The following is a 26,145-nucleotide window of genomic DNA, read 5'->3' as shown; positions in this document are numbered from 1 at the left end:
CAGGAGGGTGGGCTGGCCAGAGCCTGGGGGTGTCCACTGCCGGCACAGGAGAGAGGCTCCCTGGGGTCGAGTAACTTTCTGGAGCAGTCTCACCACACTGGTTTATGGTTTTCTCCGTGTGCACACCTCACCAGTCTAGAATTTGTTGCATTGTGTGGAGAGTGTTCTGTGCAGGAGGAAGGCAGCAGAGACAGTGGTGCATATTTCCCGTGGCATCTGCTCCCTCCTCAGTTCTCTTGTGGCAAAGCTCTGAATGGGCAAGAGTGTGTCTCCGGAGCCGGAGAGTCGCTCTGGAGACCCTGGCTCATGACTGGTGCTTGGCTGCAAGATGTTGCAGATCCTCTGTGGAGCTCTGGGCCCCCTGCGTGTCGTGGGGACTTTGCTAACGAATGTCCTGCCAGGGCTGTGTCCTGCCCCTGGCCATCCTCTGCTGGCCCTTTGGCAGGGCCAGGCTGGGCCTGGATGGGCAGTAGCCCTGTGTGTGGTTTTGTTTTCCAGTGCTGCTCTTGGCATACATGAAAGGGAATGCCAACCTGTGCCGTGCCATCGTCCGCTCGGGGGCCCGCCTGGGGGTGAACAACAACCAAGGGGTCAACATCTTCAACTACCAGGTCGCTACCAAGCAGCTGCTCTTTAGACTCTTAGGTGAGTGGCCTGCGTCCAGTTCCAACAGTGCAGACACGCTGGCAGTGTCTGTTACCCAGACGTACTGGTGGTCTTGAAATCTCAGGATGACTTGCTGTGCAATCTGAGATGGTAGTTTCTGAGGCACCACATGGTTTAGGATTTTGTCTGTGAATCCCGCAAAGCGCCTTTGAGCAGGGTTGGGGACTGTCCTTGTTAGCAGTCTCTTTACAACATGTCCTGCTTTGGGGCCCCGTCAGATTCCCGCTTCCCCAGATCCTACGGGAAATCCACTGGCTCCAGGCAGGTCTCCCCAGCACTCCCGGCTACATGTCTGCACACCCTTCATCCTTCAGCTGATGCCAAATCTTTCCATCCTTCATAACGGCCTTTGGTTTAGCCCACTGGCTTTTCCTCCCCTGTGTGACGGTTAGAATAGGCAGACCTCAGTCAGTTTCCAGCCACCACAGTAAAGTGAATATTGCTATGAAGGAAGTCAACACGAAGCTCTCTGGCTTCCCAGTGCATGTAAAAGTTACATTCCTAATACTGTAGTCTGTTGCACATGCAGTGGCACTGTCTAAAAACCAGTGTATTTATATATGCTTTACTTTATTGCTAAAAAAATGCCGGAACAATTAAAATAGTAACACCAAAGATCACTGACCACAGATTACCACAACAGATACAATAATAGTGAAAAAATTTGAAATATTGTGAGAATTACCAAAGTGTAACTCAGCCCCATAAAGTAAGAAAATGCTGTTGGGAAATGGCACCAATAGACATGCTCCATGCAGGGTCACTACAGATCTTCGACTTGTGAAAAAGATTACGGTATCTGGAAAGCGCAGTGGAAGCAGGCATGCTCTGTCACCCTCTTGTCCCTCACGTCCCCCTGCGATGTGGCCCTTTGCTTGCTGTCCAGTCCCCTTCCCCCTGCCCGTGGCCTGGCTGCACACAGTCAGCGTCTGACAGGAGCTGGTCTTGTGCTGTGGTGCAGATATGCTGTCCAAGGAGCCTCCGTGGTGCGACGGCTCCAACTGCTACGAGTGCACTGCCAAGTTTGGAGTCACAACGCGCAAACATCACTGGTAAGACCCACCCCCAGTCACCCGCCAGAGAAATAAGGAGGCCTCTGCGGATTGCTTCTGCCTTTCCCCATGATAAGCCATGAACCTGCCAGGACCTGGTACTCTCCTGGGAAAAACCTGACCACGGGACCCTGCCCACATCTAGAGACGTAGGGAGGCCAGTGGACACTCAGACGGGTGGCTTTCCTGTGGGATGCTGGGGTCCATCGTCCTAGGCAGCCCGTCAGGCCTCGCGTCATCTTCCCCAAGTGTGAGAGTTCTCTAGCTCTTGCTGAGCCTGTCTTGAGCCTTAAAGCAAGAGGCTTTTTCCGGATCACTTTAACTTAATCACGGGCAGAATTTTGTCATCACGGACTGTCAGTCATACAGGCCTCAGTGTGAGTGAGCCGGCAAGGGGCAGAGCTGACTGCAGAGCGCCAGGACAGGCTCGCGTGCCCGCTGCGGGGGCTGCCGTGACAGTGCTCACGCGCCCAGCTGCAGTCTACTCTGGAGAACCCCTCTCACACCTCTTTTCTTGCCTCCACAGTCGTCACTGCGGACGTCTTCTTTGCCATAAATGCTCGACCAAGGAGATTCCTATTATAAAGTTTGATCTGAACAAGCCTGTGCGAGTTTGCAACATTTGCTTTGACGTCCTGACTTTGGGGGGTGTCTCTTAGTGAGCCCCCAGGAAGGTCCAGACCACATCCTCAGTCGCCTCCCCAGCAGCTGCTCTGCTCACCAGCCTGACCGCACCTAGAGCAGGAGCTGGCAGTCATCTTCCTGCGGCAAGAGACTGGCACGGTTATGGACCAGGGTGATAGACCCCATTTCAGATGATGCTGTGTGATTGTCAGTGTGTCAGACCATGATCGAAGTCGCTAGGTGTCTCACTAGTCGGACCAGGCCTTTTAGCCTAAGTGGTAAATATGATAGGAATTAGACCCCATTCTGCTAGCAATGTACAAGGACACTTGAAACCCATTTTCTCTTCCAGTAGCTTAGTGTCCATCTCAGAGCATTCATGACGTCTTCTGCCTGGGCGGACTTCCCAGGCTGAGCCTGACCATAGGAAGCCGGTGTCTGGCTGCACAAGAGCTGGCTTTCCTCTAGGGTGAGTGGCTGTGGACTTCTCTGCACAGTGTTTTCATAAAGGTAAATAGGATCCTCTTGGCCTGAAGTCTCTCACTCTTTTTTTTTGTTTTTTGGAAAAGCTAAGCTGTATTTTTAGTGAACTACCCCTTTAAAAAAGGTGAAATCTTTCTAAACAGGGTTCAAAGATGAGAGTTGAAAAATTGTGGCCTTAACAACTGAAAGCTTTACCAGTATTCATGTACTGAGGTGTCCAGCTGCACTCCGGCAGCTTGACACCTCCTAGCAGCCGTCTTGTTCTCTCATCTTGCCGTGTCCTGTCTGTGGAGTCCTCAGTTACCTGCCGCTAGGCAGTGGTAGAGAAAATGCACTTTTATTGTGCTGCACTTTTTATATAGCTGCATTACTGGTGATTCCAATTTAAAAGTCCATATTCAAAAGTACCCTCACATATCTGTACATCAGTGATTCTACCAGTCAGCTTTGACTGGACCTCAGCTCACACTAAGTCTTAAACGGAAAACTCCCTCGGAGTGTCCTTTGAAGCAAGAGAGTCACACGGGGCCAAGTAAGGAGAGAGGGAATCTGCAGCCTCAGACCAGCAGGTCCCATCTCCTTGACATGAGTGTTTCTTGCTGAAACCTTCCCAATTACTCTGAGCGCCCTCATGCCTGGGTCCCAGCTCTGCGTAAGTTCTTGATCTGCCCTGTGAGAGCCACCAGCCAAAGGCCCTGGCCAAGCGTGTGTGACCCCGTTTTGGAAGGCTCATGTGCTGAATGAAGCCCCCGGAACCTGTCAGGCCTTAGTCGCTGCTAGTACATATATATTAACCCTGACGTGTTAAACTTCTTTTTTCTTTTGAAGGTTTGGCCAGTTTTTTAAAAATGCACATTTAGAGAGAAACTTATACCACTGCTTAAAAAAAAAAAAAAACACTCTTGAGATGAACAATGTGTTGTACAGCTATACTCAGAGATTAACAATCTCAATCATATATACTGTTTTTTTCAGACATTTAGTAACCACTACATTTTTTTTTGCATTAATGAAGTGTGCATATATGTGTAAAAGGGACTAAATATTTTTTTGCAGCAGTCTTTTTTTTTTGTTTGGATAGTGGGTATGTCTTCCATGTTACTGTAGAATTTATACATCCTGTTGCCTAAATATGTGTGTAAAATGAGCTGATAAACCAGAGTGCTACTTTTTTTTAATATTTCTGTGGTTTATAAGATATATATGCTTTCTATGTTAATATGAGCTTGTGCACAGTGTTTCAAAGAAAAAAATTAATTACAAGAGTTCCCTATCCCCCAAAGTCTGTGACCTATTTCATACCGAATTTTTCTAGAAAAACAGCTGGTCTTGGCAAACACCTGACCATGTGGAGCATGTGTTCAGTTTCCATTTTCTATTGCTTGAACAGGGCCTGAGTAAGTAGACCTTAGTCAGGTAGTTTGATTCTGTCATTGAAAAGTAAGTTAATTATGCTTCAGGTATGAATCGAGGTGGTCGGTACTTTTATGCCTGTTCTTTCACCATCCGTGGTGGAGAGAGGAGGATGGAAATTCAGTGAGGGATGAGGCTGGTTGTCCTGCCCCTGTCGTTATATACCATTCTCAGTAACAATCTTGCCTCTAATTGCACTCTAAAAAAATCTTATAATCATGTTTGAAATTGTCAAGCTTGTTTACCTTCACAGAGTCCAAGGATAGTGATGGTACTTAGCCTCCACGAGTTGGGGGGAACATTTTGTGAGCTCTGCAGCATCTTCAGAGTGCATTCTCGTAGAACTAGAAGAAGCACCTTTCCATAGTCTTAGGCCCTCCCTGACACATGCCGATGGGTGGGAGGGCCACACTCTCAGTTCCTCGCATGGTGGCTGCTCTGGGGGGACTTGACATGCTCTTGATCCTCTTTGTGTTCTCCAAGCCATCAAACTTGACTCTAGAACTGCCTGGCTGTTCTTGTCACAATTTAATCCATAGCTTAAAACTCAGTTTTATTCATTCAGAAAGTTGCCAATTGTGGGTGAGTAGAACAGGAAGACTAAACTTGATTAAAATGTAATTTGCTGCATCAGTCAACATTGTTAACGCTAAGTTAACTTTTTAACTGCCGCTTGCTCATCAGAGCTGTGAGACAGTGTATTCTTAAGTCTTTTTTTTTTTTTAAAGATGAAGGTACAAACCATGTGCTACATTTAAACAGAGTGGCTAAAACTAACCTGCTGTTATCCTCAAATACAGGAAACTTCCCACAAACTTAAGTGCCTGCATTTAGGACTTCTTAATTTCCAGTTCTCTTTGTAGTAGGGTCTCACTGAATGATGTTAGAATGTGTGTTCTGTCTGGAGTTTGTTGCCAGTGCGTTGTCAACCCCAGTCGCCGATTCAGTTGAGGCCGGATCAGATCGCCCAGTTCACCTGCCTCTCTCTCTCCAGGAGTGGGGGTCCACATGGCCGTTCGCCTTCTACCTCAGAGCCCTGGGTTGTTTGTGACCACCCTTTTCCGCATCCTCCCCCCTCCCGCTGAATGGGCTCCTCGCACGGAGCTCAACGTGCTTGTGGGTTCACTGCCGCTCCTGTTCACGTCTCCCACCTGTCGTATTACATGGGATTGTGCTCATCTTGTCCATAAGTGGGAAGTGGACGAAAAGCCTTGGGACAGGGGAGAGCCTTGATCTCCATCTCAGTTTTATTTTTAATCTGGAGGAGAAAACCCTATTGAGCTATGTAGTGATTAGATCTGAAAGGCAAACTCACTCCCCAGGTTACAGTAGCATGAGCAAGTCGGTGGGATGCTTCCAGGACAGCCCCGCCTAGAGCTCGTGAGACAAGCTTGCTTCTGGGACCTGGGCTCACTCCCCTCAGGACCAGCCCCAGGAGAAGTTGGCACAGACTGGGCAAGCTCAGCCCTTCTAATCTGAGGCACCAAAGCTCCCCACGCCCAGCCATGAAGAGGAAGAAGCCGAGGGCAAACAATTTCCTAAAGGGGTTTGGAAGCCACGTTCTCATTTTGTGGAAGTAATTCAGTGAAGAGCTGACTAATTTGACTAAAACACTTACTAAATTTCCAGAAGTTATCATAGATGCCTTAAAGACTTTCTTTGAAAGATCATTCCCTATACAGTTACTTTTTTGTGTGGCATAAACAATATACTAACCTGTTAAAAAGGACAATGTTGGTGGTCTGTAGCTAGGGAGTCTTGAGTTGGCAGCCTGCTCAACTTAATGACTTAACATCGTTTTTGGGGCAGATGCATGGAGTTGGCTGTAACCATGACATACATCCCTGTGTGTTCTACCAAGGGGGAGGCCTGGGCAGAAACCGCAGGCACATGTTTAGGTCGATCACTTTGGCTTCCAAGCCATTCCAGGTGGTGGTCAGTGTGGGGCAAGGGCATCAGTAGGACCATGGCACTTATCAGCATTGTTTCTTTGGAGTTTGTGTAATGGAATGTATTTTTCAAATACTGATATTTGCATTTTCTGTAACAAGTCCTTATAAATAAAATGAGGTAAAATTGTGCATTTAAAGTTGCAACCTTAATAACATTTGTAGTTCCTTTTAATGCAAAAAGTACCAGAAAGAATTAAAAACAAATATACAAAATTTTTTTAAACTCCTGACATGTGAATACATTTCTTTAACAACTACCGTCCAGGAATGTTTGAATTTCCAACACTTTCTTCAGAAACACATTGTTGGCAGCAGTGAAAAAATAGCTGTTGTGGGCATAACCACCGGCTGCCTGGATATACTGTGCTCTTGGCCCAGACTTCAGCTCATGGTGACACCCGTGACCACAGCTGCTCCGGCTCAGCCCCCTGACCCCACTGCAGCTCTTCTGCAGACCCTGGAAATTCCCTGACTCCATTATTTAGGAGCGACTCGAGAAGATCCATGGTGAGGTTTCTGCTGGCTATGGTCTGAAGGAAGGACTGTTAAACTGTGGGTTTCAGAGAAAACTAAGGCAGGAATAGGGGTTTGCAAGTTAAAGTCTAGTGATCCATTCCCTGCCCCCCCAAACAGTCGAACAAATCCAGTAGCTCACCTGGCCCTCGCGCTTTCTTGAGCTAGTGTTTTCCTTTCCTTTACCCGACCTCCATTTTGTTCACCCCTTGTTCAGGCCAGATGTAGTGATTGATAAATCTTTTCTGGTGGCTTTTCGCATAATTAATAGGCACTGTTAGGGGCTTTCGTGAAACAATCCCAAGTAATCCTAACAGCCATCCTTGAGGAGAACATTGGTCATATTATGTCAGTAAATACTAAGTGAGTACAAAACAGGCAAGTTGCATGATCTCTGTGCCTCAGTTTTCGTGTCTATAAAATAAAAGTGACCATGGTTCTTCCTGGCTCACAGGGTTGCCCTGAGGAAGGTGATCTGTGATAAGTGATGCGTTCTCCGTCCTGGGCAAGTACATGAATCGCGGTGTGCACAGTGAGGTCTTCCCCGGTGCAGGCCGGGGGAGTCATGTCTGCCGCCCATTTGAAGGAGTCTGAGGGCCCGGGTAGTAGAAGTGCTTTCGAGGATGGAAATCAGATTAGTCCATACCTGGCTGGGATGGCTCTCGTATGCCTCGTTTCATTCCTTTTCTTTCTCAGTTTGTCTTTGGAAAGATCTGCCTCTGGACCTGGCCCCCAAGCTGTCCCCACATTCCTCCCCCAGGAGTGGTTTCACTCCGCCACACTGTGAGCGCCCCGAGGGCAGGAGCCTCACTGTCCTCCCAGCCTCAACCCCAGGGGACACAGGCGCTTGGTAAGTACTGAATAACTCAGGAGATCAGTGACACTAGTCCTCCTTTAACCTGGGGCTGAGTCACCAGGATGCCTCAGGCACCACTGTGCTCAAGGGGTGTGTGGAACTTGGAACAGGGTCCTCACTCAGGTTCGCCTCCTACTGTTTGTCCTGTTCCAGGAGGGCAGACACACACCAAACTGTGGACCCAGGACCATGGCACTGAATCAGAACCAGAGCCTTGAGTTCTAGGCTCGGCTTCATTGCTTTGTGCCTTTATTAAGTTCTTTAGGCCATGCTTGCCTCATCTGCCAAACAGAGCGAATAGCACACTTCCCATGTGCTAGGTACAGTAGCCGTGGGGCTACAGACGGCTACACAGTCCCCGTCTCAAAAGACAGTCTGCAGTCCAGCGCGAGAGGTTGGCAGGAAGTTCATAGTGACGGCACTGTGATGGTCATTACTTTAGAAGTGAACCCAGAATTATTTTCCTAGAGGAAAGCACATCTAAGTCCACTGGTGGGTTGACAGTTAGCGAGGCCTCTCGGTTGACTTGAGTTACCATGAAACGAGCTAGACAAACTGGGCACAAGAGGTGTCATTCCGGGCAGAAGGGACAGCCTGGCTGAAGGTGCTGCACACGTAAAGCAGCAGGTGAAGGCTGGAGGGCTCAGCACGTGGGAGGTGGTAGGAGAGAGAATGGAGGCCGAGAGGAGACACGCCACAGGAGGGTTTCCTGTGCTGCTGAAGAGCTAGCACCTCATCTCTACAGATGCGGGAGCCATGGAAGAGGGTTAGTTGGAGAATAATGCCCTGATCAGCAGGAAAGGGCTTGGCAGTAGGGGGCTGCGGGGTTGCAGCTGGAGGGAGTCCAGTTAAAGCGGGTGAGAAAGCAAGGCCTCAGCCAGAGGAGTGCTGGGAACAGGGAAGGGGGTGGGACTGCCAGGACCTGGCGGCTGGTTGGGAGGAGTCCTTGGTGTGATGGGGCTGCTGTAACATGGCCATGGTGGGACCAGCCAGGGGAACCAGAAGAATCTCGAGGAAGAAGACAAATACTGGATGCCAGGACTGTGGAGTCTGCGGTGCCTGCAGAAATGATCAGGAAGGCTGCCTGAACTAGATGACAGCTGAAGGAGAGAAGCTGGAGAGAAGCATGTGTGGAGGACAGAAGGCCGAGAAGGAATGCTGGAGGGAAATAAGGGAAATGAGGAAAAAGCCAAGGGGCGCTTGCATGAAGGCCCTCAAATGTGACAGGCCCAAGTAGGTAATCATTGAATGTGGAATGGCTTTGCCAGCATGGAGTTGAGCCTGCTGCTGAGCAGAGGGCAGAAGCCGGGCGACTGTGTTCCACAGCAAATGGGGGCTGAGCAGCAGAGACAGTGAGCATGTGCGGTGTTGTCAAGCTTTGTTGGGGTGGGCGGTGGGAAGGGTGGCCCTCGGGAGGAGGGGGTATGTGTATGCACATGGCTGATTCACTTTGTCGTCAGAAACAAACATCATAAAGCAATTTTACTCCTAAAATTAATATAAAATCTTTGCTGGGACAGGAGATAGGTAGATACGGTATTTGAGAGGAATCTGGCGTGAGGGGAGGGAAGTGTGCTGTTGAATGCAGACTTGAGGGAGGCAGGAAGAGGTCCCGAAGGGCAGGTGAGGAAGATCCGGGGTGGCAAAGGGAGCTCAGAGCAGGGTCCAGGGGTCAAGAGCAGCTGCGGCCATAGGACAGCCATACACTCTGATTAAGGGGAGGCGGCCTGTTTTCTAGTCAGGGGACCTGGGAAGCTATTAAATGAGATGCATGATAAAGGAGAGGAGACAGAGAAAGGAAGGATAGAGAATGTTTAGGTCAACAGCTGAGGGGACTGGGAGGTGCCGAGGTGAAGGTGCAGACGGGGAGACTGAGCCTGGATTCATGCCAGGTCCGTTTCCTCATCTGTAGTGTGGGCACACTCCTTGCCCCCAGCTGCTTGACTTGAATCCAGGAGGTAATACATGAACTTGGCCCAGTGTGGGAGATTACAGATGACCCTGGACACACCACCCACTGTCCAGGCTGTTGGTACTGGCTTTTGCAGCCTTGCCCAGGCTGGGATGTTGTGCTTCCCAGTGTCTGTGTTTGGGCTGTGAAAACCACCTTTGGCTGAAAATGCAGACTTCTCCCTTTGAAAGCACACCATCCCAAGTGGCAACCCACTCCAGTATTCTTGCCTGGAAAATTCCATGGGAGTTTGATGGGCTACAGCCATGAGGCACAAAGAGCCAGTCACAACTGAGCACGTGTGTACATACAGATGCACACCCCTAATTTGAAGCGTTGAAGAAAGAAAGTGTATCCTTGCTTTAGATAGTTGCTTTGCGGCTTCCCTGGTGGTCCAGCAGTTAAGAATCCACCTTTCAGTGCAGGGAACACGAATTTGACCCCTGGACAGAGGACTAAGATCCCACATGCCACAGAGAACTGAGCCCGTGCACAAGAGCGCCCATACGCTGCAGCGAAGACCCAGCACAGCCAGTTTTTTTTTTTAATTAAAAACACAAAGGACTACATAAATTGTTGCTCTGTTCAGAGAGATCTGGATTTGCTGCATCTACACAAGCAAAAGCTTTTCCATTTCCAGAATCAGCCTGTCCCGGTTCACCTCTATATGGGTCCAGATCAGATTAACTCAGTGTGGCTTTTGGTTGTCAATGCAGGTTTGCCTTTGGGCACAGGTCTTAAATCTAAGAATGGTTGCTAAAGGGCTCACAATAGCACGTGGGGAACGGGAACAGGGCTGTGTTAGCACTGCTCATTCATCTGGCCTTTCTGGATGTGTCTGCTTGTTTCTGGATGGTGAAGGAGTGCCAGAGCCCCTGATCCCTGACCAGGGTGGGCGTTACAAGCAGGGCCAGGCCAGCGGCTGATCTGGCAGCCCGGGAGTCCCTGGGAAAGAAGCTGTTGGAACACAGAGTCCTTTTGTGTGTCGGTCCAGTGAGTTTCGAGTTGGTCATATCTGTGCCCATTAATGAATGTCTGCCAGCTCCAGAGGAAGAGACCCAAGGAACAGCGGCAACAACAGACTGACCAGTACCAGGCAGGTGGCCACGCGCTGGCCTAAGTCACCAGACAGTGAGCCCGCGGAGAGGGCATGAGTCCCGTCTGCAGAGTGTAGGCCAGTCCTTCCAGGCCCTCTTGTTCACATAGGAGCCATCCTCCGGCTTGTTAGGGCTCTAGGCAGGGTTCCCTGGGGGTTATGGACACACAGGGTACAGCTTAGAGGGGGACAGAGCATGTGATGGAGAGGGGTGGGCAGCCTGGGTACTCCCCCAAGTTGGGGTGGTCCAGGTCCCCACGATTTCTGTGCAGAGGGTTTTCCGGCGACTGGTCACTCGGGGGGCCAGTTGTTCTCACACACACGCAGTGGGGCTTGACACCTGGCTTAAACAGCTTCCTGGGAACGCCGATCCAGTCTCTGCTCACACCTCCACTAAGGAAAGAAGGAAAGAGGGCTTTTTAGAAGCACTAACTCCTGAGTGTCTCTGGAGAGGGGAGGGAAGCAGTGAGCCAGGCCTTGTGCAAAGTGGACACCATTCCACTTCCCATCTTGGCATTTTCCCAAGGTGATGGTCTGCGGTGTTCACCTGAACTGTCATGCTCTCCCCAACCCCCCACCCCAGCTTCCTCCAGCTTCCCCTCTGAGGGCAGAGTCCTCCTTTCTCTGCACTCCCCCTGGCCCCAGCCATCTACCTTCCCATGAGGCAGCCCCACCTTCCTTCCTCCCAGTGAAAGGCTCCCCCACCCTCACTGGCCTGGGAGCATCTCAGAAGCCCTGTCCGGCTTAAGAATCACTATCCGAGGGCACATGGGTCTTGACAAAGTTCTCCTGGGTTAACTCTCAACTTATGGCCTCAGGGAACAACTCAGATCAGGTGACCTAGAAGCTGGATCTGGGGGGAGAGGCTGGAGGAACAGATGGGAAGCCCATTTACCTCTGTTGGGAACACCAGAACCGGCTACCCCTGATGAAGCTCCACTCAGCGTTGCACGGTGGGAACCTCTGCTTCTCTGTCAGCTCCTGTCTGTCTGCTTCCAAGCCTTTGGTCATCATGGCTTCTGCCTGGGTCAGTTCTGGGGTGGGGAGCCCATCCTCTCCATAGAACCTTCCTATCACCCTTCCTATGGCGGCAGGAAAGCTGACGTCAGCGCAGCGGTGGGAGGGGGCGGGACAGAGGCCTCTCCTGCAGAAGCCCCAGGAGAGCTTGAGTCCCCAGGAGAGCTCTGCCCCTGGGGCTCTATGGTGGCTGACTGGCTGCTGGTTTATCAGGAGCTGGCTGGAAGGACTCGTGGCGCCTTCTGCCCCGACATCTCTCAACGCCTTACACCACTCCGGATAGAAGCCTCCCTGTTCTGGATGTAGAGACCTCCAGGACAGAAAACATAAAATCTTACCCCCTTCCAGACATCAGTTCCCTGAGAGTGGAACCACCTGTCACTCGTTTTTCAGTGTTTCATAGCATTTGAGGTGAGCGGGTATTCAATAAATGCTTGATGAATGAATTACTTATTGCATAACATTTTTGTAGCTAAGTTCTTCCCCACATTGAATTATTTTGTCTTATGTAACATAAATAAGTCATCCATCTAGCATTCACTCAGTATCAGGAGCTTTGCTGGCACTTTACCAATGTTTTGTAATCCTCATACACCGCTATGAGAGAGAAATCAGTGCCCAAGGTCCTGGGAGACGGACTGGGAGATGAAGTAGCTGGGGAGTCTCTGAAGCTAGTAAGCAGGTCTGACCCCAAGCTCATGCTCTCCCCCGTCCATCATTCTTTTCTGGCTCAGTCCTTCAGCGGACACATTGCATGGACTGGTTTTAGTTTAAAATCCTGTCAGAATTTGTGAGGTCTAAGCAATGGCAGCAAGAGCAGCTGCAGGAGGCCAGAGCCAAGAAGGTGCCCGTTCTTAGATGCAGGGACTTTTATCTCCAAGTCCCAAAGTGCAGGTGGCCTTCACTAGCAGCCCCTGTCATATGGCAAGAGAAGCAGCAGAAAGCACTTCTAGGAGGTTTACCCAGGGGCTTCCCTGGTGGTCTTGTGGCTAAGACTCTGAGCGCCCAATGCAAGGGGCATGGGTATGATCCCTGGTCAGGGAACTAATATCTCACATGCAGTGCAGTGCGACAAATTCAAGACAACTAAATGAAATCTATGGAAATGACCTGCAGAATACCTACCAATGAATTTGTAATTCTTCTCATAGAATGAAAGCCAGTTTTGGAGTGTCAGCATCTCAGAAAATGACAGGTTGGATACATCATCTACAAGGCCTGCTTCAGAGTAGTCCCCGGTCACAAATGCTCTGGATGCATCTCGGCCTGCAGGAGAGATGTTTCCAGTAGATTAATTTGTAAATCACCAACACTATACCAACTCAAGAATCTATTTTCTGAGAAATATCTCCTGAAAACCCTCATTCCCCAGTCCCAAGCAAAGCCAATCCCTCCTCGGTGACAGATGCTCCTGGATCCTGGACACACATTCTGGCACGTACCCCATTCTTTCATTGACTTTCAGCAACATTTCATACGGCGGAGTCCCTTGGCTTCTGTGACACTACACTCCTGGTTTTCCCCCTGCCCCTCTAGCTCATTTTCTGCCAGTCTCGGGGATCGACTCTTGTTCACCTCTTCTGTTCCATCCATACCCTCCCCTTGATGATCTCATCCACTCTTGTGGTTTCAAGTAGCACCTCAATACCAAAGGTGCCAAATTTGTATCTTGAGCTCCAGACCTGTATATCCAGTTGTCTGCTCAACATTCCTTAGAGGACTTTCAGACATCACAAGTTCAAAATGTCCAAATGGCATCCCCAGTCCCTGGAAACCTGCCTCCAATCTAATACTCCCTATCTCAGTTAATAACTAGTTGCTCAATCCAGAAGAGCAGTCCTTGACACCTCCTTCATCCCTCACTTCCAGTTAGTTCCCAAGTCCTAATGTCTTCCTAAATAGCTCTTGTATCAGACTACCTGGCTCCATCTACCACTAAGCAAACCCAGGCTGCCGGCATCTCCCATCTAAGCTATTAGAGTAAACCCCAGAAGGTCTCCCTGTGTTTATTTCTGTCCTCCACTAATCTATTTTCTGTATAACACTTGGACTGATATTTTAAACAAATTGATCATTCCCTGACCCCTGGTCTGGAAAGATGCCACACGCCGCAGAGCCACTAAGCCTATGCACCACAACTCCTGAAGCCTGTGTGCCCCACAGCCTGTGGCCTGCAACAAGAGAAGCCGCCTCAGTGACAAGCCTGTGCACCACAACGCAGAGTTGCCACAACTAGAGAAAGCCTGCGTGCGGCAATGGAGACCCAGCACAACCAAAAAATACAAGTTAAACGTGAGTTACCATAAGACTCAGCAATTCCCCCTCCTAGGTGTATACACATAACTGAAGACACATGTCCACAACAAAACTTGTACATAACGTTCATGACAGCATTATTCATAATAAGCAAAAGATGGAAAGAACCTACATATCCAAGAAACAATGAACAGATCAACAAAATCGACACAACAGAATATTACTGGGCCATAAAAAGGGATAGAGTACTGATACACACCAACACATCATGAATGAACCTTGAAAACGTTATGCCAAGTGAATGAAGCCGGACACAAAAGGTCACAAGTATGACTCATGAACATGAAATGCCAGAAGAGGCAAATATTTTGAGACAGTAAGTAGATACTGATTGTCAGGGGCCAAGTAGTTACAGGGGATGGAGAATGACTCCTAACAAAAATGGGGTTTCTTTGGGGAGGTGATAAAATGCCCTGGAATAAGACAGTGGTGATATTTACACAGCTCCCCATGTTGTATGTGCTTAGTTGCTCAGTCCTGTCCAACTCTTAGTGACTCCATGGACTGTAGCCCACCAGGATTCTCTGTCCATGGGATTCTCCAGGCAAGAACACTGGAGTGGGTTGCCATGCCCTCCTCCAGGGAATCTTCCCAACCCAGGGATCGAACCCAGGTCTCCCACACTGCAGGTGGATTCTTTACTGTCTGAACCACCAGGGAGGTCCAAGAATACTGGAGTTGGTAGCTAGCCTATCCCTTCTCCAGGGATCTTGCTGACCCAGGACTGGAACTGGGGTCTCCTGCATTGCAGGCCGATTCTTTACCAGCTCAGCTACCAGGAAAGCCCAACTTCCCATGTTAAAAACCACTAAATTCTACTGTCTAAAAGGGTGGATTTTATACTGTCTGAATATCTTAATAAAAATATTGACTGAGCAAATGAATAAGGGAATGTATCTGCTTCCCTACGAGAGTATGTAGGGGCGGTGGTTAATAAATGGGTGGTGAATAACATGGGACACGAACTCACTCCACAGGAGAGCACACTGCAAAAGAAAACTCACCCCCGAAAGGGAGCGGTTCTGCTCACATGGGCATACAGCCATGAGAGCTGCATCAGGGCGTGGCGGGAGTACATCCCAAAGTGTCCTCACCTGGCAGGTGAATGAAACACTTGATTCCAGTTGCATCTCTGCTTCTCACTCCCTGGGCAGCCCTTTCCCTCTCTCGGACTGTTTGAGGACCTGTCAGCACCATCAACTGCACGTAATTCCTTCTCTGTTAGTGCTTCTACTTTTCAAGTTCTCCCTAGAGACAGGGACGTGCCTTGTATTTAAGTGCCAGAGGCAGCTTCCCAACTCCCCAGAGATAATGACAAATGGACAATGCTTATTTAATATCAGCTTAGTCACTGGCCTTAGGCTTGCTCCTCATTTACTTTTTCTCTTTTAATCTGGGAGGTGGTCATTCCTCTGGGTTGGTAAAGCGACATCTATAAAAGGGGTGGTCCTAGTGAGGACTTAGTTGTGAGGGCTTTAGGCAAATTACATTCTCCAATCCTCCTTGGCTGCAAAACAGGGTTAGAATAAGCCTCATTTGACAAATGTTCTTTGTGGCCTAATATATGCCCAACTTTGTTCTAAGTACTGAAGGACTATAAAGATGGCCAGACTCCTTCCCTGTGCTCTAGCCTGATGAACTTTATATTTATCTGGCTGCACCAGATCTTCCTTGCAGCAGGTGGGATCGTCAGCCTTCCCTGTGGGTAGCATTCAGACGTATAGTTTCCTGACCAAGGGTCCAACCTGGGTCCCACGAAAGTCCCCTGATAAACTTCTTTAAGGAAGACAGATAAAGCTTTTGTACTAGGAGCAAACCAAATGTACTATTTTTAGGGAAACCTGGGATGGGGGAAAGGAAGTCACTTCTCACTGGGACACACTGAAGAAATGATTGGAATCAGCTGGGGAACGCTGAGGGCAGCGACTCATCTCTGTGCCCTGAGAGTCGCGCAGTGTGGCACAAAGCAGGTCTTGGAGCTTCTGCAGGCCGGTAAAGAGTAACTGACAGGAGGCAAGTGATGTGTTTCTCCAACCTAGTCAGGAGGAGCGGTGGGGAAAGACAGGGAGAATAGAGGCCGGTGGCAGTTGCCCATAGTCAAAACACCAAGATGGATGATGCAACTGACGAAATGAGCTGTACCCACGCAGGTCTGACGAAATGTGGGGAGGAAAAAAGGAAATGAACACACGAATAAATGAATACGTGCATGAATGAAGCGCAGGCGGCTACCCGCCCGCCTCGTAGCAGGAAAAGGCGTGAACGGCCCTGCTAATACCTGCGAAGCCGCTATAGTGGGCCCCGGGCTCGTAGTGCCTCCGGCCAGGGGACACATCGTAGACGCGGCCGAGCAAGGCCAAATAGAGGCCCGGGTCCCCTGGGCGGCCGCGATAGCGGGCCAGCTCCTCGGGTATGAAAAGGCGAAAGTCGGCGCGGGGACTCCACCAGCCCATCAGCCGTACGGCCATCGCCGCCGCCGCCGCCACAGCCACGGCCAGGCCCAACCAGAGCCCACGCCCGCCGAGCCCCGGCATTTACGCAGCCGTACCCCTCTTGGCTCCTCCGAAGTTGCCACCTCTCGTCCACAGCTAAGATGGCGGAGAACCGGCCGCGACGTCACCGGCGCGACACGCGCTTTCCCGGGTCCGCATGTCACTAGGGGCCAATGGGGCATCGGAAGGGAAAGTCTTTGGCGAAAAGCTCACTCCTTGGCTCCAACCTTCCTCGTATTTTTCTAGCATAGCTAGCGACTGTTGAGAGATACTAAGGAAGTGACTGGCGAGAGGATATTCTGGCCTGCAGGTTGTCCGCCCCCAACAAAGATGGTAGCAAAGGAGGCTGCGGGTTACGTAGACGTAATGACAGCAGCGCCCTCTTGGAAATCAGGTTGTCCCCGACTTGCTGTCTCACGACAGCTCGTGGTGTCCGCTTAACGGCGCCTTTGCGACAGAAGTCCTCGCTTGTCGGCGAGGAAGCCGGAAGCCGCAGCCGCCGCCGTCGTCCCTTCCCGGTCCCCGCCCGCCGGGTGCCGTCGGAGGTTGACAGGTCGTGGCGGGGAGGCGGCGGCGGCGGCAGCAGAGCCGGGCGCCTAAGACGGAGACCTCATGGGGAACGCTCCGAGTCACAGCAGTGAAGACGAGGCGGCAGCCTCCGGGGGCGAGGGCTGGGGCCCGCACCAGGATTGGGCCGCGGACTCGTGCACGACCCCCGGCCAGGGCCCCGCGGCCCCGGCGCTGCCGCCCGCCGCGGCGCTGCTGGAGCCGGCCCGGCTGCGAGAGGCGGCGGCTGCTCTGCGGCCCACGCCGCCCTGCGAGTCTCTGGTGTCCAGGCACCACGGCGCGCTGTTGCGCTGGCTGGAAGAGCGCCTGGGCCGCGGCGAAGAGTCCGTCACCCTGGAGCAGTTCGGGGAGCTGCTGGAGGCTCGTGGCGCCGGCTTCTCGGGCGAGCGGTTCGAGGAGGTCAGGACTGACTAGCGATTGTGGGGCGGGGGCAGGGCGGTCAGCACTGAGGGCATGAAGAGGTAGGCAGTGGCTTTCGAGAGGCTGGGCAGGAACCCGTAGGGTTGGCAGCCTCTGAGAATAGGAGCTTGAGTATGCCGGGACCCACAGTGGGAGCTTCCAGCCTGTTCACTCCGGGAGCCGACTGTCAATCTCTCTAACCTTTACTAGAGCTGTGGAAAGCTTCGGCTGGGCCGTTCTGGCTCAGAAGTACTGGATAAGATGTCTTTGCATGTTGCTGTAGCACAGACCTTTGTGCTGTTGCCTGATGCTGCATCAGCTGCCCTCCAGGATGGCCTAAGGGGATTGTAGTACAGGGATCAAGGGAGTGGCCATGAAAACCACGGTTTTATTGGCCAGTGGGTTTTTGCAGAGGCACCTTCTGAGTCCAGTGTGGGGTCCTAACGAATGTGGGAGGAGAATAACATATATTGGAAAAATTCACATTCTGAAAGCCATTCCCATCTCGCAGAAACTAGCTTTTCCAAAACCCACATAGGTTTTTAGATCTTTGAAGGATCATATTTTAGTCTCATTTAAACCTCCCTAGAACCTACAACTAATGGGCAAATACCAGGTTTCCTGTGATTACTTGTGATTATATAGTTTGGGGCATAATCACCAATATCATCTTTGTTAAGTGATTAACAGCTGATATGGCAACAAAGTATTTTCCTTGCAAAGGATCTTAGGGATTATCTGTACCAGACACTTCATTTTAGAATTAAGAAGCGAACTGATCCCGCATCACTCTGTGAGTCATTGATGAAACTGATACTGTCACTCAGATTTCTTGGTTTTTGTTTGTTTGTCTTATGTCACACTACAAGTTTCTTAAGGCCCTCTTTCATTAAGTCCACATTGTTATAACAAAAAGGTACTTAATTTGTGAAAATGGGTATACCATGTAGTATATTCAGTGTCAATGAAGGATGAGTACATAAACAGACAAGGTATTTTAATGCCATTAGAGACTAGGTTACACTTTAAAACCAGAGGCTTTTCAAATATTTTAAAAATGTTTTCCTCTACATGCCCAGAGTTCAGACAATGTAGTTTGTGTGTATCTTATATTTTCCTTTTAAGAATACCTGTAAGGCATCCGGCTTTTGAAAATGTCAGTCATGTTACCTAGTGAAAGGTCTCCTTTTTTCTCAACCTCCAGGAATTTGCTTTTTTTTATTTGGCTGCATTGTTTGTGGGATCTTAGTTCCCTGACCAGGGATCAAACCCTGGGTCCTTCCCAGTGAAAGTACAGAGTCCTAACCACTGGACCACCAGGGAATTCCCAGTACTTTCCACTCTAGTCCTAGACGTATAGTGAGAAAGTGAAGCAGTCAGAAAGAGCTATGCAGATATCTTGAAGGATCCAAAGACAATGGAGGGAAAGTGTTTACAGTTGTGAGAGTGTCTGACAGGAATAGAGCTTCAAAAGTCCTGTAATGTAAGGCCAAGACGTCCCTGCGGTGTGGTCCAGAATTCACGCAAGGGCAATGACTTTATCTCTTCTTTCACTGAGCAAATGCTTGTTGGGCATATACTGAGTGCCAAGGTCTTGAATGACAGTGGACAAAGCAAGGTACTTACCCTTAAAGAGTACCTACTGCTTAGGACTTCGCTGGTGGTCCAGTGGCTAAGACTTCACCTTCCAGTGCAGGGGAGTATGGTTCAATCCCTGATCAGGGAACTCAGATCCTACATGACCTGGGTCTGAAAGGCCAAAACATAAGACAGAAGCTGGCTCAGTGGTAGAGAATCTGCCCACCAATGCAGGACATTCTGGTTGGATCCCTGGGTTGGGAATATCCCCTGGAGAAGGGAATGGCCACCCTCTCCAGTATTCTTGCTTGGGGTTGCAAAGAGTCAGACTGGACTTAGTAATTGAGCAGGCATGCAAGATAGAAGTAATATTCTAACAAATCCAATGAAGACTTTAAAAAATGGTCTACATTAAAAAAAAAAAAAGAGTAATACTGAAAGAGATGCACATTAACCCAGCAATTTATAGGTGTGGTGAGTTATTCAAGGGAAAGCATAATGAAACAATAGCAGGAGTATTTGACCTCATCCAGGGTGTCAAAGAAAACATACCTGAGAAAGTAACTTTCCAGCTCAGATGTGAAGACTGAAAGCAGACGAGGAGCAGGTGTGAGCCCTGTTTCAGACAGAGGGTGTCACGCGCACAAGCCCCATGTCCACAGAACAGAGAATCAGGAAGACTGGTATGATGTCTTTGGGCTACAAACTGCTTCAAGGGACAGAAAATCCAGTGCATCAGTGCTGTAAACAATAAAGAAGCTTTTAATGTAAAAGTCCAGGTAGGCAGTCCAGGATTGATATATGCAAGTTTCATGGTTGCCAGGGACTGGTTCTGTCCATCTGGTGCTGTCGTCTTCCACAGTCGCCTTCCACTTAGTGACCCACATGACTCCTTTGCTGCTGCTTTCCACAATCAGCTGGAAAGGGAAGGAGAGGGCCACAAACCCCTTTGACCAAACCCAGTCACATGGCCACACTTAATTGCAAGGGAGGTTGGGAAAGATCCCTTATTCCATGGCCGTATATTCAGCTAAAAACCAGTAGTTAAATTACTGAGGGAAAGGAGAACAGATATTGGGTTACAGTTTTGCCATCTTTGACTCACATGGCTAGTTCGCAGCAGAAGGAGAACAAGGCTAGGAAGCAGGCAGTGCCAAATTTTAGAGCAGGTTCTCATCGGGGTATAGTATTTACTAGTGTAATGGTGAGAATTTCCATGTTGTATGTGTTGCTTCTTTGAGCTCCTGCTGCCATCCATGTCTATCTTGCTGTCTTGCCTTCACCTTCCTGTGACCTTGCTTGCTTGAGGTGTTGTCCTAAAGAAATTCTTGAAGTTATACCGGGGACCAAAGTCTGAAACGTTATCATTTTATAGTTACAACACACCTCTTCTCTTGATGGGTGTAGCCCATGGGAAGAGAGTCTTTGATTTGCTCACAAGGAGCTGGATTTAATTGACTCCTATGCAGAAGAGGATTGGAGTTAAAATTAAATTCTTATTTGACTCAGAGATTAGATATGTGCTCTTACTATGATATGCTTCCAGTAGGTCATGTATATGCTCTAGAGCAGGAAAAAAGCGCTGAGCACAGGATGATAGCAGATGGCTTGAAGCTGGCGATTTAGGATGAACAGGTCTTATTTGATTAATTTGCCATATTAGCTTTGGTGCCTGCTTTGTGAAATTTGTAGGGTTGTAAAGTCTGAAGGAAGGACTTTTTTTTATTCATTTATTTCTTGTCTTAGCACAGTCCCTGCTCAGAGCCAGTGTCCGATTTGACAGTCCTCATTCTCCAGCTTCATATTTTATATTCAATCCGTTACCTTTTAATAGGAAGATAATCCTTTTCTTTCTTTTTTTTCTGGCTGCACTATATGGCTTGTGGGATTTTAGTTCCCCAACCAGGGATCGAACCTGGGTCCTCAGCAGTGAGAGCTCAGATTCTCACTGGACTGCCAGAAAATTCCCAAGAAGATATTTATTGACATTGAGGAAGCAGTTAAATATAGTTTTAGTGAAAACTTAAAAAGATTCTTAGTCACTGCTGGAGTTTAGAGAAAATTTGGAGAAAAATACCATCTTGGCATTATCATGTCATAGTATTGATTAATTTAGAATGGCTCTGAGCCCAAGAACTATGCAAATAGAGTCATGCGGATGTAATTCTGTGCCCTTTCAAGACAGAGTATGCGAGCCATGTGTGTGCACCACGAAGACGAAGCGGGCTTACCCTCAGCTGAGAGCCTGTAAGCGTCCCTCACTGCCAAAGGGGCCAGGTATATATTCCTCGGAATGAGGTGGAGGCTGCAGGCTGGCCTGTCTCCCTGTCTGACCTCACCTACTTCTGTCCCCCATGGGATGCTTGCCTTGTCTGGTGTGTGGACCTTTCTTCTGTGCATTCTCCAAGATTCCCCTCCGTGGCCCCGTCACCTGGTCAGGACAGTTGGGACCAAGCCTGTCCTGTGGCGTGATTCAGATGGCTTCTGTATCGTCATATTTTCACTCCTTCCCTTGAGGCTCTTATTTCCTGTTCTGGACAGGTCTTTTGACACTGAGAGCACACTGTGTGGTCTTGCTCTGCGTGAGGCGCCGAGGCCCCCGCTACCTGCCTGCACTCCTCCAGCACATAGGAAGTCTTCAGTGAGCGCTGGCCGTTGATAGTGATGAGGCAGTGCAGAGAGGACCATCCTGGGTGAACTGGAGGTGGTCCTGGCTCTGTATGCTTCGCTGTGGGGGACATGATGGTATTGGCTTCTTGTGGAGAGCTTCATGATCCCCGAGAACTATGAAGGAAAGGTCACTGCTCTGTTTGGCCTTTCCCTGATTTCCAGACTACCACTTCACTGTGTACTGTCTTGCTTTAGGAACTTGAGTGGCTCCCCATTTTTCTGAGGGCCATTTCCCCCAATGCCTCTACCACTCCTGGGCTTCTGGCCTCCAGAGTGTCTGTTAGCTCAGATCACAGTGGTTGACAGTGTGGGGTCCCAAATCATACCAGAATTCCCATCCAGGCTCCATCATTTACCAGTCCTAACCATGTGACTTTGAACAAAATCCCTTACTTCTCTTTCCCTGTCTAGTTAAAGTGATGGTACCAGCCTTAGGACTGTGGAATTTCGTATTAGCTCTTGCACTTGTTATGCTATTACTTCTATTACTGTAACGATCACACTCGTCACATTGCTGCTGCTGGTTTGTGGATCTGTCTTCTCCTAGGCCGTGGGGATTTTGGAGAGCCAGGATTCCACCCTGACATCCCAGTATGCACAGAGCCAAGCGCAGGTCAGGCATAAGTGGCTCCCTGTCAGCTGGTGTTAAATAGGTGCTAAGTAAATTGGCTCCTGTGAGACTAACTAGATGCTAAGTGGTAGGTTTCAAAACCTCTGCATTTTTTTAAGGACAATTTCCTGAGTGTTAGGAAATTACATATTTGTTCAGTGAAGCTGTTAGCAGCACTGTTCTGATGGGTTTTTTTTTCTCACCCAAACTGTCTTTATTTTTCGTTTGTTTGAAAATTCTTTTGATCATATGCATTAACTATTGACGGATCAACAGAGTCTGTTAAAAATAGAAAAATGTCACTTATTCATACAGCCTTGCTCATATAGAATTTTTACCAGCCCTAAACAGTAAGAGTTGTGTGGGAAGTTGGGAACAGGCAGCACTTGAGATGCAGGTGGCACTTGAAGTGCAGAAGTTTTGGTGGGAGTAGGGCTTGAGCGCTGCCTGCAGTTTAGAGAGAGTGAGTCTCAGCTTTAGGGCTGATGTTGAGTAAGCCTGGGCTCAAGGTGCCGAGAGCAAGGGTTAGAAGATGGAGGAAAGGGATGGATGAGAGAGAGGTTTTGAGCACTTGGTCTTGGACAGCAAGGAACCCTAGGGGTTATCTGGTCAAAGGAAGGAAAATGGGTTGTGGTGAAGAACATGAGCTCTGGAGCCTTGGAGTCAAATACTAGCTGTATGACTTTGGGCAAGTTTTCTGACCTCTCTGTAAAATATACAACTTTAAAATGAGGAGGTTAATAGTAATCTTGCTGTTATGTGGAATAAATGGTTTGTGCACTGCTTAAAATTTAGTGAGTGCTAAAATAATAATTCAGAGCTTCCCAAACCATCTGTCATTCCGCATTGAATGGGTTACCATTATGCTAATCCCCTCAGACTTTGAATCATACAGTATTTCTGTTTCCTTACTGTGCTACACGGTGAGGGAGCTGGGATGTAGCTGTTAGTGGTGCTGTGCGTTCACGTCCTGGGCGTCAGGGCAGACAGAAGCTGTGCTTCTGCTCTCCCTCCCTCCACACCCGTTGGCTCTACGCTTCATATTAGGGTATGCTTCAGATGTTTTAATGTTTATAATTTCCCTTTTATCACTATAAAAGCAACATATGTAGATTGGCATACTACCACTATTAATATCTTGATATGTACTCTTCAGATTATTATTGTTATTCAGTTGCTCAGTTGTATCTGATTCTTTGCAACTCCATGGAATGCAGCACACCAGGCTCCTCTGTCCTTCACCATCTGCCAGAGTTTGCTCAAATTCATGTCCATAGAATCGGTGATGCTATCTGACAATATCATCCTCTGTCGTCACCTTCTCCTTTGGCCTTCAATATTTCCCAGCATCAAAGTCTTTTCCAATAAGTCGGCTCTTCGCATCAGGTGGCCAAAGTATTGGAGCTGCAGCTTCAGTATCAGTCCTTCCAGCGAATATTCAGAGTTGATTTCCTTTAGGATTGACTGGTTTGATCTCCTTGCAGTCCAAGGGACTCTCTGCTGATAAATCTATGTATGTTTGGTACCAATGTGGAAAGTGCGTATTTGCTTTTTGTTTAAACTAACATAAGGTCATTTTCTAATACTCTTCTGTAACTTAGTTTTTTCAGTTAGTAGTCTTCACTGTCCTGTTAATATCTGTTTGATTAACACCCAGTCCATATTCCAGTTTATCCAGTTGTCCCACAAATCCATCTGCCTCCCAGCTTCCAAAATTTTGTTGCTGTTGCAATATCTCCTGTTTGCTTTGTCCTTGTACTTAAAATAAAATTCCCTCTATAATATTGTCTTAGTGGAGTTTCCGGAGGGAGCAGAGGTAAATGCATTTGTTTAGTGTGACGTCTGTGAACACTCTTGATGGCTCCTTGTCCAGCTTTTGCTAACTGAAGCTTTGAGGGATGAGTTGGGCATTCCTTCCGGAGCCTCCTAATCCATCTTTACACCCCACCAACAACAGATGCATCCGTCTTTATGATGAGCTTTTCCCTCTAGCTTCCATCTGATGACCTTAATTATAACTGCTCCTTCCCGTAATAGCCCATCAGATGTTTGAAACGGAGTCTGTTACTCCCAGTCATCTTTTCTCCTCACTGGAGATTCCAGGCTTTTCTCACAGGGCAATTTCTAGTCTCGTCTTCATCACTGTCTGTTTCTTCTGATCTCTTCTATCTTATTTACTTTGGGTGTGTGACTTCCAAAGTAAACTCAGCTTTCCTGATTGGGTCTAATCAGAGGAAAAACATGATGAAGGACTTTCCTGGCGGTCTAATAGTTAAGACTCTCAATGCAGCAGGCACAGGTTCGATCCCTGACCTGGGAACTAAGATCCCACATGCTGCACAGCACAGCCAAAAACAAAAAAATGAAGCTGAGGCTTATGGAGGCAAGGGAGTGTGTTTTTGAAGTCACATGGCCAGTTAGTGACAGCAGGATTCAAGCCAAATCCCATGCTGTACCTGGTTCCCCGACATGAACAGTGTGAAATTAGATTATAGTTGAAGGTTAGTGTAAACAGGGCTGTAAAGTAGATAAACCAAGTTAGCTCTCGGGTCCAAAGAGAGTTTAAAATAGAAAGCCCTACTAAACCTGAGATGCTACCCTAAGCCAATGCTTTGTTTTTTGCATTTTGTAACCAATTGAACATTTTTGTGGCGATTGCTTTCTTCTGAAATTATTTTGGGACAGGGGGCTTACTCTCTTGAAACAGACAAGATGATGATGTTGGATGTTGTGCCTACAGGTAGCAATACTTGTCCACACACGTTCTACAGAACATCATGAGTTACTGTCCTGAACTTATTTGTTCTTTGAATGATATATATGAACTCTTCCCACAACAGTAACAAAAATCACTGGTCTTAAAAAGTGTCAGTTATTCACAATTTGGAACCCATACCTGATTTTCTTGCATCTCTTGTCTTGTAGGCCTTTGCCCAGTTTGATGCTGAGGGTGATGGTACGGTTGATGCTGAGAACATGTTGGAGGCCCTCAAGAATTCCAGTGGAGCTAACCTTCAGGGAGAGCTGAGCCACATCATCAGACAGCTGCAGGCGTGCTCTCTTGTTCCAGGTGAGGCCCTCATCTGAGGGCTGACTGCTGAAGAATGAGCTTTGCTGTGATATGGGTTGTAATTAGACAAGCTTGTGGGCACCGTGAAATAGTCATGATTTTCTGATAGCCTTCATTAAGCTCATGATCTGAATGTGTGTTGAGTGTAATCATTTCTTGTGTTCCCCACACAGTGGTGGCTGAGCAGTTCTCCCCTCTTTATACGAACCTTTACGAACCTTTGTCATGAGGCCACCTTCTTTACTGGATCTCTCTGTTTCACTCTCTCAAGAAGCTTTCCCTGGCCCCAGTTGTAGGCTTTCTTAGCATTGTTTATTTGTTTTTTTTTTTTCCAACATCTAACTGTTCTCGTTAATTAATTATTACTCACTTGTTTGTAAATACCTGTCTTCACTTTTATCCTATGAGCTCCATGAGGGCAGGGAACCTTCTCTTTTACTTCTGCTGAGTCCTTACATTTAGTAGTTTGGCACTTGGTAGGCACCCAGTTTTTTTAATTTTTAGAAAGCCATTGCTCTGAAATTCGTGAGAATAAAAATAGCTTAAAATCAAACTGTACCTCTGCATTGTCGCTATGAAAAAACTTTGTAGTTTCTGATGGTTTTATTTAGGGAGCTCAGAAACAGAATCAAAATAAAGTTACCTTTTCTTGTTTTTTTTCTAGTGAGAAAGCAATTGAGTTTGAAAGGAAAAAAGTAAACTTGGCATATCACCCTTTTGGTTCCGTTCATTTTATCCAGGAGCTTTTCTGCTTTGTGCAGTTGGAGTCATAATATTTAGCACAGAGGATCTCGGGCAGCAAGGAGGCAAATAGACTCGT

At 48.3% G+C, this 26,145-nt stretch overlaps 3 protein-coding genes and 1 non-coding gene across 5 annotated transcripts in view; 2 read left to right on the top strand and 2 right to left on the bottom strand.

The window, feature by feature from the left end:
• Window positions 1-6,329, top strand: part of ANKFY1 (ankyrin repeat and FYVE domain containing 1) — a 70,839-nt gene extending 64,510 nt beyond the window's left edge. For both annotated transcript variants that reach the window (XM_052657497.1, XM_052657495.1), the window contains 3 exons: window positions 499-645; window positions 1,628-1,718; window positions 2,245-6,329. In XM_052657497.1, coding sequence (XP_052513457.1) covers window positions 499-645; window positions 1,628-1,718; window positions 2,245-2,377 — 371 coding nt within the window. In that variant the 3' untranslated portion in view covers window positions 2,378-6,329. The remainder of the gene's footprint in view (window positions 1-498; window positions 646-1,627; window positions 1,719-2,244) is intronic.
• A 3,717-nt stretch (window positions 6,330-10,046) lies between these two features.
• On the bottom strand, window positions 10,047-16,772 carry LOC128065054 (neuferricin). The gene is made up of 4 exons (XM_052658149.1): window positions 16,218-16,772; window positions 12,749-12,889; window positions 11,502-11,688; window positions 10,047-10,999 (listed from the first exon to the last, which is right to left on the bottom strand). Exons 1-4 carry the CDS (start codon window positions 16,471-16,473, stop codon window positions 10,786-10,788), a joined length of 798 nt encoding a protein of 265 aa, XP_052514109.1. The 5' UTR covers window positions 16,474-16,772; the 3' UTR covers window positions 10,047-10,785.
• A 271-nt stretch (window positions 16,773-17,043) lies between these two features.
• The window catches only part of ZZEF1 (zinc finger ZZ-type and EF-hand domain containing 1), a 93,343-nt gene continuing 84,241 nt past the window's right edge, over window positions 17,044-26,145 (top strand). Inside the window, exons 1-2 of the mRNA XM_052657065.1 lie at window positions 17,044-17,397; window positions 25,181-25,325. Coding sequence (XP_052513025.1) covers window positions 17,044-17,397; window positions 25,181-25,325 — 499 coding nt within the window. The remainder of the gene's footprint in view (window positions 17,398-25,180; window positions 25,326-26,145) is intronic.
• On the bottom strand, window positions 18,647-18,720 carry TRNAE-UUC (transfer RNA glutamic acid (anticodon UUC)). The gene has a single exon. It is a non-coding gene; the product is annotated as a tRNA-Glu (tRNA).

The sequence above is a fragment of the Budorcas taxicolor genome, chromosome 19 (assembly GCF_023091745.1).
Source record: "Budorcas taxicolor isolate Tak-1 chromosome 19, Takin1.1, whole genome shotgun sequence".
Classification (NCBI taxonomy): Eukaryota; Metazoa; Chordata; class Mammalia; order Artiodactyla; family Bovidae; genus Budorcas; species Budorcas taxicolor.
Note: the sequence above shows the minus strand (reverse complement) of the source record. Positions and strands in the feature narration are given on the sequence as shown.

Bases quoted from the DNA above. Each gene is read 5' to 3' on its own strand.
- LOC128065054 (XM_052658149.1), bottom strand. From the start codon at position 16,473: ATGCCGGGGCTCGGCGGGCGTGGGCTCTGGTTGGGCCTGGCCGTGGCT. The intron at 11,689-12,748 runs GTAGGTATTCTG...CTGCCGCCATAG, and splicing joins GAAGAATTACAAATTCATTG to GAAGGGTGATAGGAAGGTTC. The intron at 11,000-11,501 runs GTAAATGGGCTT...TTCTTTCCTTAG, and splicing joins TTCTGGTGTTCCCAACAGAG to TGGAGGTGTGAGCAGAGACT.